The following is an 18515-nucleotide window of genomic DNA, read 5'->3' on the forward strand; positions in this document are numbered from 1 at the left end:
AGATCACAAGATATATCCTGGCAATTCACTTGCGATTATAGACAAATTTACGGAATAGAGATAAATCCCCGGTCAAAGTCTTGCACCACATTGAACTGAAATACTGTAGTATTCTCGTATTGTCCAGCTGGTTTGATTCACAGCGGTCTAATACAAGCAAAGATATTAACAGGACACACATATTGTTATCATTGTGGTATCATACACGTTGTTACACTGTCCAACCTCATGCAGAGCACAGAGCAGCAGCTTGCTGAATAACACTACGTCCAACTGCACAGGTAGTGAGCAAGCTTTGGATGATATTTTGAAATTACCAAATTGAAGTGTATTCACTTCATAACAGGATAATGGCCTGTGAGTGTCATCCAGTAGATCGATATGAGGGAGTTTCATCAATAGAACTGAATCGATATGATTGGTCTGATCCTAAATACAGCATTTCATTGAGTCTCATACAAGCTACTCCAGGTCGAATATCTTGTAGCTGTTTCACAGTCTTTTCCATCCCAAGAGGAATTTTACTGTACTGCCAAACCGAACAGGACAAAGATATTACATGATGTGAAACCAATGATTATTTGACACGAGTGCTGTTTTTTCTGCAACCTTGAGCAAGCAATACTGGTTAACGAGAGAGCTGTTACTGCACTGTGGCGTTAATCAAGCTCCACATATCAATATCACACCAATTCAATTTTTATCTGATTTTCTTATAATAAAGGAGGTGGTTTCCAAACGTTGTCAGTGTTCCTCATTGAAACAAAAGGTGGCTATAATCCTCAAACTTAAGAACTTTCATCTGTAGTTATGGTGTACATTAATAGTACATAGGATATCTTTATTAAAAAAAGGATGCCTCAAACTATGGAGTCTCGAGAAATGATTTTTTTTTGCCTTACAGCAGCTCAAAGATAAAAATGCATGCTGAGAATTGATGGGAGAAGTGCTGTTCAGAGTAGTTCTGTTCATAATTGAAAAATCTGTTTCTTGATTAATCGATTAGTTGTTTGGTCCATAAAAATTTCATAAAATTGTGGAAAAAATTACGATCCTTTCCCCGCAAACACAACATGATGTTGCGTTTTGTCCAAACACCAAGGATATTCAGTTCAGTGTCACAGAGGAGCAAAGAAACCAGAAAACATTCGCATTTAAGGAGCTGAAATCAGAGAATTTTGACTTTTTTTTCACTAAAAATTACTTGAAGCAATTAATCGATTATCAAAGTAGTTGGCGATTAATTGGGCAGTGGATAACTAATCGATTAACTGTCGCAGCTGTAGTTCAGAGACCAAGCTCTCAAAAACAAAAACAGCTCTGACAAAAACCATCACTATTGAAACGGGCATCCTTTAAATGACCAAAAGGGAGATGGACAGGGGGTGAAGTTAACCCCGCGTGTTTAAAAGTCTTACCTTGGGAATTTCCACACAATATTTCCCCCATTTCTTCCTCTGACTGATGGAATCAGCTGATCACCTCTGTGTCATTGTTGGGTGACCGAGGGGGGGAAGGGCATACGTTTCAGGGGGTGGGTCTGGATGTTGTTCTGTTTTTTTTGGGGGGGGGGGGGGTTGTTGGTGCTCGGTGAAAAGAAAAGAAAAGGGGTGGGGTTGGCAGAGATTTCGATGATTGGGCACCTGCCATGATGCAGGAAGTGGAGGAAGTGGTTGAGACACGGGATTATAATGAAGTTTATTACACTACTCTACTCTCCCATCTTGTAGACAAAGCTGCTGCTGTCCATGCAATAGACGTGTTGGTCTTGATCATCTCTGGTGGTTCCGGTAAGCCGGAACCACCAGAGAGGGTTTTCGAGCTCGATGTGACAGTCAGGGATTCAGATGTGGCGACAAACAAGGCAAGAGGGGAACCAGCGAATGGCTGCAAATCGTTGCTTCCCCCAGTAGGTGTTGGTGAGATGGACCCTGACTGTGTCCGGCAGCAGCATCTGGGCTCTGCTTCATCACGACCCCGGGGGGGGGGGGGGGGTGACAGCTGAGAGGTCTCAGGTCACAGCCCTGTCATGTCACAGTCCTACTAGCAAATGTCACACAGTTGCTTCCATCCTTGTAATCCCTTCCATCTGCCCATACCGCTTCCCTTTTTGGTTTGTTTTGTTTTTTCTTTCAGTTTAGATCAGGTGACACCACCATCGAACCTATCCGGGCACCTCCCACCGATCGGCTAGCGCCCCGCCGCCCCAAAGTTAGCTTCGCTAGCTAGTCAAGCTAAAAAAAAAAAACGCCGAATGTCACTCCACAAAAGCGTGGCCACTGGATCGTTACCGGGGAGACGGGGGCAAACCGACACGACACCACTGATGTCAGAGTCGTGATGGGACTGTTGAGCTCTCTCACGAACACAGTTCCTCATTATAGCCGACGTGAACAAACCTTCCCATCGACAGCTTCCTGCCTGCCACCATTGTAAATACGACTGCGACCCCATAACGAGACGCGCTGCGGGGCTCGCGCGCATCAAACGGCTCGTCTTCCCGTCGGCGCTAGCTTAGCTAACTCACGTTCGGCCGACTGCTGGGTTTTTCTTTTTTAATTGGCAACCACAAAAAAAAAACAGCGCGACCTCTCCGTCGCCGTTGGCTACTCACCGGGGCCCGTGTCGGGCGTGTTCACGTCGCGGCGAGACGTGGTCGCCGTCCGCCGCCGACACGGACACGGGTTGCTTTAGCGCCAGTGAGTATTTACAACACGGCGCGGTCCCGCAGCGCACGGCCATGACAGCACGCCCATTGCATTGCGTCACTGCCGCGATGCCGCCTTCACGTGCGCCTCGTAATAAACAAAGCAGAATTCTGAAATTCGGAGGGCGAAAAAAAAGAAAAAAAACACATCTCGGGTAGATGTGCTTATGCTTTGCACACTTTAAACACTACACGTTGATTTGAATGAGCATTTTTAGAGAGGTCATTACTATGTTTAATGTAGGTTTTTTACAGTGCAATACAAACGGAAATACCTTATGAATTCAAATAATGACCAAAAAGTACATGGCATGTTTTGCTATGTTATTCATTCTACTGACTGCTCCCTGCAACTGTTCTGAATTAATAAAATTCAACTATATATATATATATTTAGCAGGAGCAAGTGCTTTTTACTTCTACATCTGTAGAAAAAAAAACTTGAGATACAGCATGTAGAATAAGTACCCACTTGTTTTTGGAAACTGGCCTCTTAAGATATCAAACGATACAGGTGACATGTTTGACATTTTGCCTCTCTCTTCCATATTTCAGCATGCTCAGAGGGAAAATGTTGTTTTGTGTACAACTTCACTATAAATGATTGCAGTAATGCTACTAATAGTCATACTTTCAAGATAACCAGTGTCAACAATAACCACTGTACATTACCCCTTCAAAACATTTTGTTGAGTTTACTAACTTCGCAATGTGACAAATTGTGAAGGAACAGTAATGGCCTGTGTGCATGTCCCCCCCCCCCCCCCCCCCCCCCCAAAAAAACATGTCATAACCTGACACGTCACAATTCACCAGATTTTCACTTGTACTTAGGTCTCTGTCAAGACTGACCTCTATGACCGCTTATGCACTCAGGGAATCTACTTTTCATTATTATTTATGTTATTATATTATTTTATCATTATTTATTTTGCATATTATTTATTTGATATTTTTTTGTCACTTGTTTAATGTATCCTTATGTGCCTTGAATGTTTTTTAAGGGTTAATATTAAGATCTTAATGCCAAATATTCTGTATATGATCTTTGTTCACTAAAAACAAAAACAAAAAACAACATCTCAGTGAAATTCAATTAAAGTCTAAATGCACTCAGCACAGTTACTATTGATAAAAGGAATAGGCTATGTACATATAATGACAAAATGGATATGGTCTTATGCATGTTGCACTTTAGTTGTGGAATCCAGCCACATCAAAATGGTTGTACCAACCAGACAGAAACACAGACGCGACAGAAGATGTTCACACGAATAACCATCACAAACACCAGTTGAATTAGTGTATCTAAAGAATTAAACATGAAAAGGATGTAACAGCTGTGCATGTTGGTTGAACAGTTGTCCAATACTGCCTCCTGCTGACAAACACACCACAACACATCATTAATTCAAAATCGTTTTCTTTCTTTTTTTGGTAAATTTGAACTTCTAAATGGCATAACTGACATTAAAAAAGTAATGTTGTGTCCTCTAACATTATAGGCGACATCATCCATTGTGACTCACAATCACAAACAGTATTTCCGTCTTCAAACTAAACTACAACAACTATCCCAATAAATAAAGAAGAGTAAGGGTAATGTGTGTCATGTCACAGTGAGCTTGTAACAAAACATAAAACAGTATTTCTGTGGTTTGATGTCAGCATCACTTGAAGTATTAATCTAAAATAGAACCTCATTGTCAACATTTTCAAACCTTTTTTATTGCATACATTTTTAAAAATTAACAAAAACTGTTCATCAACTTGTCCTGCGTGTTATATTAAATGATAATGTGTTTCGGCAGAAAAGTGACCTTCAATGATCCAAATTGAAAACATGGAACATAAGCAGCAGTGAGTTTTATTACGATCTGATAAACTACTGTACTTCTTGGCTCCCCAGGAAGAAAAACATAATGACCAAATTAACATTATTTACATACAGAGAGTACAATGTTGAAAATAAATCGTTTATTTATGTTTTAAGGTCTCAATGTCACATTTTGCGCCTTGAACTACAAATATGGCAATTGTAGGTTTATCCTTTGTCCTTACACGGTGAAAATGCTGCCCACCTCTACAAATAACACCAAAATGTCTGACTGGTACCAACACGTAATACTGGCGGGAAAAAATAACTCATTATGCGAGCGGTGTCGCAGAGGAGGACCTAAACTAAATCTCTGTTCGACATAAATAAAACAATAAATTAAAGCTAGTCTTCAGATACCTTTGTACAAATATCAGGAGATATATGAACTAGTCTGTGTTAAAACAACAGAAATTTGAAATATCAAAACTAATGAATCACAGTAGCGGCAAGCTGCCGGGTGGCGCCAGAATGATCCCAAACACGTAGAAAAGTCCCATGAGGAGGTTGAGCTTGGCCGTCTTCTGGGGAATCTTGGCGTAGCATCGGCCGCGGAACTGCCTCTCCAGGGGGAAGGCCATGGGCAGCGTGAGCAGCGGCAGCGCCATGCTGATTGTGTAACGGGTGGCGACGATGCAGAAGAGCACGTAGGGGACGAAGAGCAGGAAGTTGTAGAGGACATAGGAGAGTGTGGGGCCTATGAGGATGGCCAGGGTGACGATGCCCGCCTGCTTGTCAGAGTCCATGTCTCTGGTGTTGTTGCTGTGCAGGATGGCTTCTGTGTTGAGGGCCAGTGGGATGGCATACACCAGCGGCAGCACAGAGAGGTAGCCTACCTGGACCGCGTGGGCAAACATGACAGCGAGAGGGCCGAAGGTGATGAGGATAACCACGTCTCCCAGGGCCACATACTTTAGGCCAATGCCTGGGGGAAAGAGCAAACAGAAGCAATATTTGAATTAGAGGTCTGCAACACTTTGGCAACAAATAACCAAGTACTGAGATAGACCGTATGGCTCCATATGTGCCAATCAGGGACGTCAATTGGAGTGTTTGGGAAGAATTAAAGCCTCGGAGGGCAAACTCTGAAGAACCACTAAAGAAAAAAAATGTTGACAACAACCTTGAATTCTTTGAACGTGTTCTTTATGATTAATACTGAGAGCGCACAAATAGACTTAAAAGGACAATGGTCAAAATCAATGATGCAGAGACTGTGAAATTCCGACTATGAATTGCTCATTCGCTACAGAAAGCTCAAGGTCCTACACTTCCCATAATGCAACAAATATCAGCAGTTTATCAGAACGTGTCTGCCTGGTACATCGCATTTTTCAACTAACCCTTCTGTTCATACTTTAATGAAAATGTACATCAGGAAAATATTTTTAGACAAACATGGAGTGGTTCTGAGTTCTGTCAAATGATGGAAGACTCTGATGGAAGGTGTGCACTGTGCACTGAACTGAAATACACTTTACTCAATGAACTAACACATCAGAGTGATGTGTGTAAAAAGACCCCGGCTGCCTTTAAGGGCCTGTTCAGCCAAATTGCAAAAAGACAGGCGGCTTCACCTCAGCTGGTAGATAGGATCGGCCGCTAAATGAAAGTTCGACAGATGATGGGAGATGCAGACAACGACGTCTGCCAGATGTCAAGTGATATATTTATTATGGATTATTGGATTGAGCTTTGTGCGCGCAGTTTCTTAGATATCAGCAAATACACAGCATTTTTGTGCACAGACATGTTGTGTACACTGTACATAGAAAATTCAAGTCTGTGTGTGTGTGTGGGTGTGTGTGTGTGTGGGTGTGCGTGTGCAAGTGCGTCCATGTGTGCTTTTATTGACTGACGTGGCTTACAAACTGTGAGGCAGCATTCCATGTGATTCGAGGTTAATGATTGACTCACCTCCAGTGTATAAAAAGGAGCTGGAGAGTCCCCCAAAGTAAATAAGGGCTAGGTGCTCCAGTCTAAGCGTCGACAGGAAGTAGAGCAGAGTGGCACACAGGCACCCCAAAGAATACAACAACGCCCCAAACATGACAACATCCTGCGGTGCCAATATTTCATCCACGAGAGTCCTGTCATCGCTCTTCTTGTGGTCGATCCCTTTGGAGAAGTCGTAGTAGGTGTTCACCAGGTTGCCCGCCCCGTGCACCACGAGGACCGCCACCGCGCACACCATCAGGATGACCAGGTCCACGGAGCCCTCCAGTTTGTACGCAAGGGCGCTGCCGAGGGCCACCGGCGTGAGCGACGCACTGAAGCTCCACGGCCTCAGTGCCAGCACATACGCCGCACACTTCTGCCTGACATCTGAGGCGACGCGGGCCATCCTCGACGCGGGGTTGGCACCCGCGGGCTGATTGATCAAGATATTCATACCAGTCTGCCACTGCTGGCCGTTGTGGCCATTCGATCCGGCGTGAGCAAAGCCCTCTTCTCTGACTTGTTTCTGCTCTTTGGCCATCCCTCTGCGAAAGTGTCTTCCGTAGCAGCAAGGTTCCCAGATGTCCGAGGTGTTCCTGTAGGCATAGACACAAGTCACACAAATAATGAGATGGGTGAAACTGCATCAGCTCCAGGCTTGTTTAGTAAGTTTTCTAGCATAGAATATGTCACACGTGACTCTTATTTCACACGATCAGGACTCATCGCAGTCACATACGAGTTTCAAAGCAGGTCCAGTCTTCGACGGGAGGCAGTTCACACAGCTGGGGTAGTTTGCTTAAAAAAGACAGGGACGTTACTTTAAAGCCGGAAGTCAAGTGGGAGGGGTGAACAAACAGTGGCTGATTGTTGATCTTATTACACACGTGCCGTTCATGTACATACTAGCGTGTTTTCCAAAGACTGGAAGTGGGAGAACCAGATAAAGCCAACGCTCCCAGCAGGAGCACGCAACCTCGGGCTAACGACTGACATTATGGGATTAGAGCTAACAGTGCTAGCCGCCGAGCTAACGTTCTCTGTGCGGGGACAGCGGCTCTTACCAGCTATGTCCTCAGTATCCGACGCGACCCGGGTTCCTCTCGGCTCAAGAACATATTCCCGTGTCCACCGAGTCCGGCGCGGCGAGAGACCGTTATCCACAGCGTACGTGTCAACTTTGAGGACACTTGCCCGGTTGGCCACTGTACGCCCCGCTGTACCTGACGGGCGCCATTTCCTCCGCCAGAAGTGCAACGTCGCACAGAGGTCGAAGGGAAACGTGGCACCGCTCGCACAAGGTTCCGGGTCGTGTTTCACTCTGGCAAATCATTTTGTGACGATGCGAGAGATTGTGAACCAAGGAAACCTTAAAAGACACGATAGAAAATAAATGTATGTAATCAATCTCCAACCCAGTCACAAATATCTTCATAGACATGTCTTTTTGTGTAGAGGGGTCATCTCACCTTGGCCATTAAAGGTCACATGGCCATAAAATGAGGGCAAAATGGAAGGTAAAAAAATCGGAGAGGGATAATACTGTATTTGTACAGATAGAAAATACAATAATGGGACAATATGATTATAATTAGACAAATATTAGATTAGTAAAATAAAGGGTCCATTGGAATCAGTCCAGTGAAAGAACCCAAATTAGTCAAAGTCCGACATAGGGTTGGGGGCTAGGTGGAAAGTTCAGTGGACAGATGATATATATTGTGTGTGAAGATGGTGGAATATAAATTATGAAGACGGCCAAGCTGTTGCCAGATGAGAAGAGCGACATAGCATCCTGGCAGCAGAGAAAACCCCACCTTTTCTGGTTAGGATTGGGACAATGGCACACCAGCTGGTACGCCACAGTTCTGGATACAAATACGTTTTCCTTTGCCAGATACAACCACGTTATGGAGCAGAACTGGGATTAAATAAACAGGTCCAAACATTTGGCCACCATAAGTGAATCTGTTCAGAGCATCTGATACAGTACAGTTGCTTTCTTCAACAAAGTGACGTTGGCAGAAGATGTTCGAGGTGCCACATCCCTGCCTCACGCAGGTCCAGTGCAGTTCCATGTTACAACAGTCACTTGCCTACAGAACAAAAGGGGGAAAATTGCCACCATACATAATATGTGTTAGAAATATGTTTGAGATGGAAATATGATAATTTTGGACTCAGAAGTGTACTGCACATCCAATTATCATTAACACGGACATAAGAAACCAACACCAGCGGGCCTAATATTTCACTTTTCAGTCATTATGTACAATTTGATAACAGAAATTGAATTGGTTTTTTTTATCCATGAGCTACAATGTTGTGTTTTCACAGTTCCTCTTGCAAGGACTTTGTTCAGGGGTTTTAAGGTTTTAACAAAGGGTGCCGCAGTGGTTCTGGGTTGCTGCAAATTGACTTGAAACCACCACCTGTTCATTTTTTTTAACCCCAGGTTATTGATCCCTTGTTTACAGCAAACATTTTTAAATCATAGTCATAGTCGCGAAAGCCCATGTTACACAGAACATGAATGAGGGCTTTCTACTAATGAGTGATGACAGTGCGACAGTGAGCCAGCATGAACAATACCAGAACCTGTGGGGAACTGACATGTCAACGTGCAACCATTGTTGATTCCATTGCCAATAATTACACCTGTGTTCATCCTGCACAGCTCAAAATGTCTGCTGCGAAAAGTGACCGCTGACAACGAGGCATCCGTTGAACTATAGACCCTGAAGTCCCCTTTTGATCTGAATTTGTAATCATCCCAGATTTAACAAGATCACGCACTGTGATCAGCTCCTGTATGCAGACAGACAATATTTGATGATGAAAACCTTAGTCGGACGACCACAGACCCATCATGTCTTCTCAGTCACCAAGACACTGGCACACAAGTGCCCCTTTAATGAAATGGAAAAATAAAGCACTTGTTTCTGTACTGTATCATTTTGCAAAACAAAAACTCCCCTAACTCGTCAAGAAGACTGGTTTCTTTTGACAATAAACGTATACTGCTTGCACGGTGTCACGTCTGCAAATGGCTGCACTCCCAAACTAGTCAACTTTTCCATGCCAGTGCAAGCAATCCGTCCATACGCACCCGCAGTGTTTATGTCAATACTGTCCTCACTGGACAAAATAAATACTTGAAAATCACAGTGGGATGACACACGAGTTTTGACATTACACGAAACCCTAAACATGAAATTGTTTGGAGAGAAAAGAAAAAGCTGCATTTCCATTTAGCTGAAAGCTTTGTGTGTGTGTGTGTGTGTGTGTGACACCATCCAAAGAAAAATGTGAAAACGTGCAAACTTTGATTTTGTTTAGAGTCCCGGGTCGTGAGGAGATGCTTCACATTCTCCCTGCAGTTCAAACACTTTGTTTCCTTCCCCTGCTCCCTGGATCTGTCTGTGCATGCCATGGCAGGATGAGGATAAGACTAAACTTTCCTTTCTTCTTCTCCCCCACTCACAGCAGCATTACATAAACCTTTTTTAGTAAAAAAAAAGAAAAAAAAAAAGAAAAGAGCATGTTCAAAATAAGCCATCTGACTCCGCTTTAGCTCCGGCGGTTGCGGCGGGAGGCTTGATGGACGGGGCGCGTTTGGTTCTCATTAGATCGTCTCGCCGCTGACCCCCTGCCCCACCGACGGTAACGTGAGACCGGCCCTCTGGCAGCAGGGCGCACCGTGCGGGCGGACCGGAGTCTGCGCCGCGTTCACCGCCCCGCTCCGCAGGCTGCTGCCGCCGCCGCCGCCGCACACACACACGCACGCGCGCGCACGCACACACACACCGCAAACCGACCCAGTATATAGCAACACACTGGCCGACACGTGCAATTGGCCAAAGAGACAGTATCCGCGGGCACATAGATGGTGAACCCGCGCAGCCTTCGCGGACCTGATCATCATCTTTAGTTCCCCCCCCCCCCCGCCCCCCCAATACTATTGCTGTCGTCTTCGCCGGAGGTGTGATCGCGCAGGCATGGCGCGCTGTCAGACCGCCGGACGTGTGCGGAGAGGCGGCCGGGGCTCCGCGCCGCTGCTGGCCGCCGCGCTGCTCAGCCTTCTGTCCGCGGGGATGCAACCGACCGCGGCGTTCCCGTCCCGGAGGTCAGAGGTATGGTGCTGCGACCGCCGCGTCGCCCGCGGGCTCTTCGTGGGTCGTCTGCCGCTCGGGGACAGAAAAAAAGAAAAACCACAACAACAAAAAAACAAAAAAATGACGTGAAAATTGAGTATGTAGCGTTTCCTTGATTATTTCCCAAAAAAAAGGAAAAACGCCGAGCTCCGTTCGAAAGTTCGCTATTTCACTGTTGTTCCTTGATTTTGTGCAGAGCTTCATACGGGGGATGCTTCGGCTTCAAATCATTTGAACTCATTAGAGGTCACTTCTGAATTCGGCACATACACTTGTGTTATACCTTGAGGTGTGAAACCGTTGTTACTGCATAGGCTACATTGTTCAATTACTTGTTTAAACTTATGAGTATGAATGTGGTAATGATATATTGAGATATGGACGAGTGATTCAAAACAATATATGCAGTAACCAAGGCTACAAGCGATTCAACTCCTGTCCACTGTCCTCCAAAGATGGATGAACACTTTTGAGCCCACATGTTAAAGATTGTGAAGAATGCAGCGACTGTAACCTGCCCTGATCATACGCTGTGCACTTTTTCGAAAAGGCAGTCAGATGAAATGAAATGACAGCTGTGGTCTGGTGGCGAGCGACTGGGTTTCAGGAACAACCTCAGGTTTAAACTCAGTCGCCAGTTTCATTCATTCACTTCATTTCCCTTCACAGTTGTTGCGTAAAGACGTCCCCAGATTTTTTTTTCTTTTTTCCAAAGGTTTTATAACTGGGATCCACTGTCCATGCAGTGTTCAGCCACTTCTCTGGTTCCCTCAAACCTATCAGATGGATTCACTTACCCGTGGGCATACGCATTACATTCAATTAATGTGAGGTCTCTTTTAGAAGTCGGATGAATCCTATAATTAGGTTAGGAATGGAATGGACCCCTGTACAATTATCTCTTCGGTGGACTGGATAAGTGTTAACCCCTCACGACTTCAGTCACTGCCACCCACCGCACACAGCCATTACGCTGGATGTCAGTCAGTCAGGCTGCTGGTGAGGGTTACAGAGATAAGCTTGCTGCAAGCTAGTGAATAGAGATTGGTCAAAATGCTGCAAAATAGCAATTTTTTGTGAACTGAAAACAATGCACTGTTTCCGTTAAGCACTCCTCAGGGTGAGAACTCACTGGCTTTCAAGGTTTGGTCTAACGCAAGTGTTTCCTCTTTATTTGTACAAAAAAAGGTGAGAATGCAGTGAATATAATGAGACAGGACACAGAAACGTCCTTTTTCTACAGCAAACGCCTCGTGAAGCACTGAACACAAAACTCCAGTGTGTCAGCTGGGGCCAGGGAGGCGACTAATGAGCTTCACATACAACGCAATATACACACATTTCTCAGCAAGAGACTTTGGTCCAGTTCAGCGGCAGTGTCGGACAGTCTTGCCAGACTGCCTGACCCCGTTTCACTGTTTTGGTCAGGAAATGAAGGAAGTACGGCATCTACTTGTCTTGACTGGGCGAAGCAGCGGGACCAGGATTCAGAGGATATGGTGTAGAATACAAAGTGGATGGGGGTGGAGATGATATTTCTTGCATATCTACAGTTTTTTTTCCCCCCATGCAGTAGGAAAATGCTGGAGCACAGGTTTGAAAGTTTTTTCCTTCCACTCCTGTTTATCAGATTTATCTTGCGACCCCCAAGGTTGTGAGGGTTAAAAGGTACCACAGCGATAACTTTCATCGCAGAGTATTACACAAGAGTGAAACAAGAAAAAAGCTTTAGAGAAAACTTGAATTAATACCGACAGTTTGACACCTCAATAGACCTGAGCAAAAGCTCTGTAAACTAGGTGGGGTTTTTTTTTTTTTGTTCCCTCACGGAAAAGTTGTGGGACGCAGCCCCCACAAGTCCGTCGTCCAAAAAGGGTTTCGGGAGGAAGTTTTACATGCTGTTGTCAAGTCAGACACACACTTTTTAACTGCTGGCTGCAGCCGGGTCTCCAAAAGACATTGGCCACACTTAGTTTGAAACACATTGAGGCCTTCACTCTTACAACTCTGTCCATCCCCTCACACCTCACACCTGATGTACTGTAAATATCCTCATCAGTCCCAAATACGTAAGGTTTGTGTTAAAATAGGAAAAGTGGTAATTTCAAAGAGATTAAGAGTCGGGGTATGTGGACAGTCGCATGTAACTTTTTTTGTTTTTGTTTTTCCACTTTTAATGAATTTGTCTTTAAATCTGCATTAAATCCATCAGTTGGGACAAGAGGTGTTCCCGCAGAATGGGTTCCTTGGGTCAGATTAACAGCCTGACTTCCAGTGTTCGAAAGTGGATTTATTACTTAAACCCATCTCCATAAAAAGTTATAGATTTTATCAACTGGTTCGAGCACTGTTATGGATTATTGCAGCCAAGACAAACCGCAACTTAACTTCAGTCACAGAATATTTATGAAAGCCATAAAATGCAAAAGCACCCAGACAGCCTTTCAAAGTTATAAAAATAGCCCAGAATCCAGGTGTGATTTTGAGTCGATGTTGCCCGTCCCCCAAAGAGTCATCCAATACCGCCTATCCGTGAAATGGATCATATTTAGTTTTTGGAAAGTAGTTTTACTGCTGATCACTTCCCTTTTCCAAGAGATGGAATGCCCTCGCATGAAAATCAAACAAATAACTCTCACACGCAAAACGCGGAAATTATGGCAGTTGAGCAGTTTTAACTGTCAAGATAACAAATGTAGTTTAATATCTGTAGCTACAAAAATCAAACGCTTTCCAAGACTTGTAATAAGAAAAGCCGCTAATGTATTTCATTGCATTCCTTCGAAAGCCTAATCATATAGAGTTAGCCTGCATCCCCTTTCAATTAGAGCACCCAACCAGTTCCGGATGTTCAGTTTCTGGCGTCAGTTGACAGTGCGAGGTGATTAATTAAAGGTTTCTCTTTGTCCAAGGAAGAAGCTTACACCACCGCGCTGCTCATTGGGATCCGAAAAGAGGCCCGGACGCAAGTGCTTCACCTCTCCAGGAACAAGCGCTACACCCTCACGCCGGAGCAGCTCAAATGGGACAAGTTTAAGCTGACATACAAGTATTGATTCGGAATTCTTCCTCCTCTAGTCAACACAGCAGAGAAATACAGCTGTAGAAAAGGGGGGAAAGGAAGGTAGACAAATACTTCTGGGAAAAATTGATGAACAACAGGTCTACGGAAGGTTGCGCGATCACCAGAAAGTGCACCTGTCAGTGTTCACCTAACAGAGGGGGTAACGAAAGAGCATATTATGGTATGCCCTGCGATTTGCTCGGCTACAAAACATTCAGATGGCGGTGCACTAGCCGTTTGGAGAGGTTCCCATCATATTTGATTCTCTCTGGAGCTGTTCAAAGATGATCCCACAAACCTCAAAGTCCTTTAGACGATAATTAGACTGAGCTACAGAGGTTTGATCGTGGTGTTCAAGATTAAGCAGACGAGGAGCCGCCGTTCCTGAATTAGTAAAGTTGTATCCTCATCTCTTCCATATCGATAGTAGATGATGCTGATCTGATTGCGATCCATACTAGTCTGACCCCAGATGATAGGTAAGAGAGTGTCGAGTCACCGAAATGGAGATGTACTTACAGTGCTTGTGGGAGTTCTGTTCTGTCTGAACAGTAGCTATTGTGTGTTGGCAGATTCCTCTGCCGTGTGCAGAGGCCAGTATTAACCACACAATGCTGTCGTTTCTGAGCAGGTTGCTTTCCTTCCCGACAAACCTGATAAATGCCAGCGACACGCGCCGAGGCATCGCCAGGGCGTTTGGCATGTGGAGCGACGTCTCGCCGTTCAGCTTCAGAGAGGTGCCAGCTGACCAAGAGGCAGACATTAAGATTGGTGGGTGCTCCGCATGTGGCTGTATCAGTCCTCAACAGATGTTCCTTGGCTCCGAGCTCCAGACTTCTGCTCCGCCGTCACTGTTTTTCTCTCCGCGTTGCCGTCGCCGCAATGCCTCGGCCTCCAAATTCATTAAATCACACTACCGCAACTTTATTACCAAGCTTATATTCGTCATGATTCATTGTTTTTAAATGACAAAAAAAGAGAAATGTTTAACAACTTCCATACATGTCAACCCATGGTGAAGCTGTCTAAATTATGCTTTATCTGTCCCTTTGGGTGCAAACGCCACAGACCCGCATAAATTCTCTGTCATGCTGGAGGGTGAAGGCTGCAGAAAACGCTCTGTCTTTTGTTATTCATCATCCCCCTGCTGTAGTCCACACAGTGCAGAAGTGCTGGAGTGAGGGTTTCCCTCCTCGGTGCTGAGGCATGCGTCTCTCTCTGTTTTTTTGGCAGGCTTCTACCCCGTCAACCACACAGACTGTCTACAGTCCTATTTGCACCATTGTTTCGACGGCATCACAGGAGAATTGGCTCATGCATTCTTCCCGTCGACAGGCGAGATCCACTTTGACGACCACGAATACTGGATTCTTGGAAACATGCGCTTCAGCTGGAAGAAAGGCAAGTGTCTTTATCATGTTTGTTGAGGCCGCTGATATGTAAACCAGAAGGTGATGGTGGCAGTAGACCCCGAGCATGTGGGGTGGGGGGGGGGGCTGCAACACAAAGACAAACTAATCAATAATATATCTTGTCGCAGGGGTTTGGCTCACAGATCTTGTCCACGTGGCAACCCATGAAATTGGACATGTCCTGGGACTCATGCACTCCATGGACCCGAAAGCCATAATGCACCTGAACGCAACGCTGACGGGGCGCAAGCTGATCACACAGGATGAGGTGTGGGGCGTACACCGTCTCTATGGTATGTTCACACACCTTGTGCTTCTCCAGAAGACAAACGGGGGAAGTTCTTACTTTTTTGGGTTTAACAATTGTAAATGCAGCTCAGGACATATTCAGTCATCCAAGGCGCATATCTAAAAGTAGTCAGGCAAAGGCAAACATATTGGGTCTGGAAGATATTATGCAATTCATCCAAAAGGTGAGCCACTGAGACCTCTTGAATCCAATACTCATGCTGGGATCTGACTACATGATAGGCCTGATGGCCCCAACCCGACAGCTTGTTGCGCCAGGAACAAAAACAAGCATTGAATGCTTTGCTTGTTTCATCCCGAGTAGTCTTGTCACTCTGACGCAGCATCTGGGAAGCCTCGCGACATTCTGACAAAAAAAAGACAGCTGGCATTCTTTTTTTGTGTCTTACCACCCAATTTGACAACTTCTGCAAGAGGTGATTATGATGAGGATGATAGCAGAGTGACGATGCCGTCATATAGGACAGTTGTGTCAGCCCTCGACACCCATCTTCACCGTAACAGTTGCGAAAAAGCAAGTCAAGAAAATATTATGCAGTCTGATCCCAACACTGAAAGGATTCATCCAGATACACTAATGAAGGAGCAGCGGCTCACAACGTAGACCGCAGACTACGTTTTTGACGACTTGACACCGAAAGCCAACGTGGCATTAATGAATACTATATAAACTACTCATGAGTCATGGTTAGTGTGTATTGTGGTGAGTCATTTTCATTGGACCAAAAAGCAGATCAGGCGTCCAAATTCTTTTGCCTCCGACTGAGCGCTGCTGTCTGATCCTGATCCTCCTCCTCCTCCTCCTCCTCATCTCTTCCAGGATGTTTGGACCGGTTATTTATCTGTCCAGCCTGGGCTCGGAAAGGCTATTGCGACAGCAAGCGCAGGCTGATGCAGAAGCACTGCCCGTCCAGCTGTGATTTCTGTTACGGTAAGAGACAGCAGCAGTAGAAAACAGCAGCAGTCCAGAGGGGGAAAAAAAAAAAAGAGCCTTTTCTCTCAATTGAGCAGCACAAGGAGCTGCTGTGAACCGTTTGCCAATGGAGCAACGGGAGCCAACAGGTCCAGCCATGCAGAGCTGTGATGAGGGTTTGCGAGAATCTCATTTGAAGGGAAATTGCACTTGCTACTGAAGGAGTCTGCATTTGGTTCGGGGGAATAGCAAGAGACTCCAAAGAAACTTAACCGAGCAGAGAGGGTACCTGCACATTGGAACACAGAAGCCTTGGCCCCTTCAGGTTTATTGTGGTGCGAACTGCTGCCGAGTCTTCTGTTGCACAACAGGAAGTGGCTCCTCTTAACCCATCGCGGCTCACAGATTGTTGTGGCCGTCTGAGATTCTTGTCGGCGACGAGGGACAGCGTGGAGAGAGAGAGAGAGAGAGAGAGAGAGGCAAGAGGATACGATTCCTGGCTCACAGTAATCTGTTCCTCATTGTTGATTGGGAGATGTTGTACGGCTGTGGAAAATTCCTGAGCGAGTCCAAAGCCGCTGGAATTTCAGACTGTGGCTTGAGGGTTAGAGACACACAAGGTCAATTTGGATTTTTGCGGCATTAACGAGAGTGACTGTTTTTTAGGCAGAATCGGAGTTGATCGCATGGCGGACCGCTCTGTGTTTGTCAGGAACCAGATGGGAGCGATTACACCGATAAGGCGGCCACAACGCCAGCAGGTCAGGGGTTGTGAAAAGTGTTTGACGTGACGAGGTTTTGCGTCAAAGATTTTGAACGTTATCAGCTGACAGGCGTACAACATCTCCATAATGTCAAATACGCTGAGAAACAGTGCAAAATATTGTCTCTCTTACCTCATTTATTTCAGCACACTGGCCTTAGATAATCACTGCATGGACAAGAGCATTGTAATACCAATGAAGTTCTGATTTTTATAATCTTATAATTTTCCCCTCAATCTTCTTCAGAATTTCCTTTCCCTACTGTGGCTCCCACGCCAACTCCACCCAGGACCAAACACAAGCTGGTCGTTGAAGGCAAGCAGCTCACTTTTCGCTGTGGCAAGAAAATAGCATCAAAGAAAGGCAAAGTATAGTGAGTGTCAACTCTTTCATCTTTGTCCACATTGATGTTAACATTGCGGTTTTGCTCTGCACTGCCCTAACGTCCCAACTGCCCATTCCAGCTGGTACAAAGACGGGGAGCTGCTGGAGTTCTCGCACCCGAACTACATCTCCCTGAAAGACGACCACATTACCATCGTGGCCAACGCCATAAACGAGGGCACATACACCTGCATCGTTAAGAAAAAGGACAAAGTTCTAACCAACTACTCGTGGAGGGTGCGCGTGCGCTTCTGAAAGGCCGCACCAACTCCTCTGCACACTGAACCAGACACATACACACAGTCACCAGCACACCTCGTTCACCAGGGCACATATTTCTGTTGTTTTCCCTTTTAACGTCTTCCCTGTATCTTACACACACACACACACACACAACTGTCTATCATTGATTGTCATTGTGTAAGTGCATTTTCATACGTGCAAATAATAAATGTTCCGTGACGAGTAGTATTTTTGTGAAAAAAAATACCTGACTGTGAAAGAGCTGGTCATGTCAGACGTAGCCGTTTGTATTTTATTTGGTGATGAAAACTCCTCGCGGCCCTCGTCTGCAGACTTCTTCACAGTTCTTGCCGCTTGAGGCAGTAATGGTGTCCAAAGCCACGCAGGGGCCCTTGGGGTGTCCCTGAAAAAAATGGGGACTAATCAGCTGTTTAGTGCCACGTTTAAACTCAAATTAAAAAGGTATAAGCAAAGTTGGAGAACGATCCGATTCCACAAATGGGATCATCCAGACAAATGTCCCTCGTGTGTTTCTTTCAAGGGGCCTGACAGTCACAGAAGCCCTTTGCTTAGATGCCATTTGAATAATTTACACACTGACCAAACTTGAGCTAATGAAGCCAGAATAAGCAATGTTGTCTGTCTGCCGCCTTTTGGAACAATTTGGACCTTACACCGCATATGGAAGACCTCAGACGTCTAGCTTACTTTACTAGGCTGACAGTGGAGCCAGCGGCCTGCCTCTGGGGAC

The 18515-nt window shown here is 45.3% G+C and overlaps 3 protein-coding genes across 9 annotated transcripts in view; 1 reads left to right on the top strand and 2 right to left on the bottom strand.

Annotated features, from left to right (window-relative positions):
- Nucleotides 1–2772, bottom strand: part of mib2 (MIB E3 ubiquitin protein ligase 2) — a 43058-nt gene extending 40286 nt beyond the window's left edge. For 3 of the 6 annotated variants that reach the window (XM_035644497.2, XM_035644496.2, XM_035644495.2), the window contains exon 1: nt 2615–2769. Coding sequence is in view for 1 of the 6 variants with exons in the window: in XM_035644499.2 (XP_035500392.2) it covers nt 1419–1449 (31 nt within the window). In the remaining 5 variants the exon portion in view is untranslated. Of the gene's footprint in view, nt 1–1418; nt 1542–2614 lie in introns of those variants that run through there. The other 3 variants (XM_035644500.2, XM_035644498.2, XM_035644499.2) reach the window with 3 other exon arrangements.
- A 1643-nt stretch (nt 2773–4415) lies between these two features.
- Nucleotides 4416–7870, bottom strand: ubiad1 (UbiA prenyltransferase domain containing 1). Of its 2 annotated transcripts, XM_035644646.2 has the most exons (4): nt 7586–7870; nt 7261–7319; nt 6501–7117; nt 4416–5508 (listed from the first exon to the last, which is right to left on the bottom strand). In XM_035644646.2, exons 3-4 carry the CDS (start codon nt 7060–7062, stop codon nt 5021–5023), a joined length of 1050 nt encoding a protein of 349 aa, XP_035500539.2. In that variant the 5' UTR covers nt 7063–7117; nt 7261–7319; nt 7586–7870; the 3' UTR covers nt 4416–5020. The 2 variants fall into 2 exon arrangements, with proteins under 2 accessions (XP_035500539.2, XP_035500538.2); XM_035644645.2 differs by lacking the exon at nt 7261–7319 and having other exon boundaries at nt 7586–7867.
- Nucleotides 7871–10303: 2433 nt separating this feature from the next.
- On the top strand, nt 10304–18477 carry mmp23ba (matrix metallopeptidase 23ba). Its single transcript, XM_035644644.2, has 8 exons — nt 10304–10654; nt 13588–13724; nt 14371–14510; nt 14973–15140; nt 15280–15444; nt 16281–16391; nt 17384–17510; nt 17602–18477. The coding sequence occupies exons 1-8, from the start codon at nt 10520–10522 to the stop codon at nt 17774–17776; spliced, it is 1158 nt and encodes a 385-aa protein (XP_035500537.1). The 5' UTR covers nt 10304–10519; the 3' UTR covers nt 17777–18477.
- Nucleotides 18478–18515: the final 38 nt, after the last annotated feature.

This window comes from Scophthalmus maximus, chromosome 3, assembly GCF_022379125.1.
Source record: "Scophthalmus maximus strain ysfricsl-2021 chromosome 3, ASM2237912v1, whole genome shotgun sequence".
NCBI lineage: Eukaryota > Metazoa > Chordata > Actinopteri > Pleuronectiformes > Scophthalmidae > Scophthalmus > Scophthalmus maximus.

Bases quoted from the DNA above. Each gene is read 5' to 3' on its own strand.
- mmp23ba (XM_035644644.2), top strand. From the start codon at position 10,520: ATGGCGCGCTGTCAGACCGCCGGACGTGTGCGGAGAGGCGGCCGGGGC. The intron at 14,511-14,972 runs GTGGGTGCTCCG...TTTTTTTGGCAG, and splicing joins AGAGGCAGACATTAAGATTG to GCTTCTACCCCGTCAACCAC. The intron at 15,445-16,280 runs GTATGTTCACAC...CATCTCTTCCAG, and splicing joins GGGCGTACACCGTCTCTATG to GATGTTTGGACCGGTTATTT.
- ubiad1 (XM_035644646.2), bottom strand. From the start codon at position 7,062: ATGGCCAAAGAGCAGAAACAAGTCAGAGAAGAGGGCTTTGCTCACGCC. The intron at 5,509-6,500 runs GTGAGTCAATCA...TCTTTCCCCCAG, and splicing joins CTCCTTTTTATACACTGGAG to GCATTGGCCTAAAGTATGTG.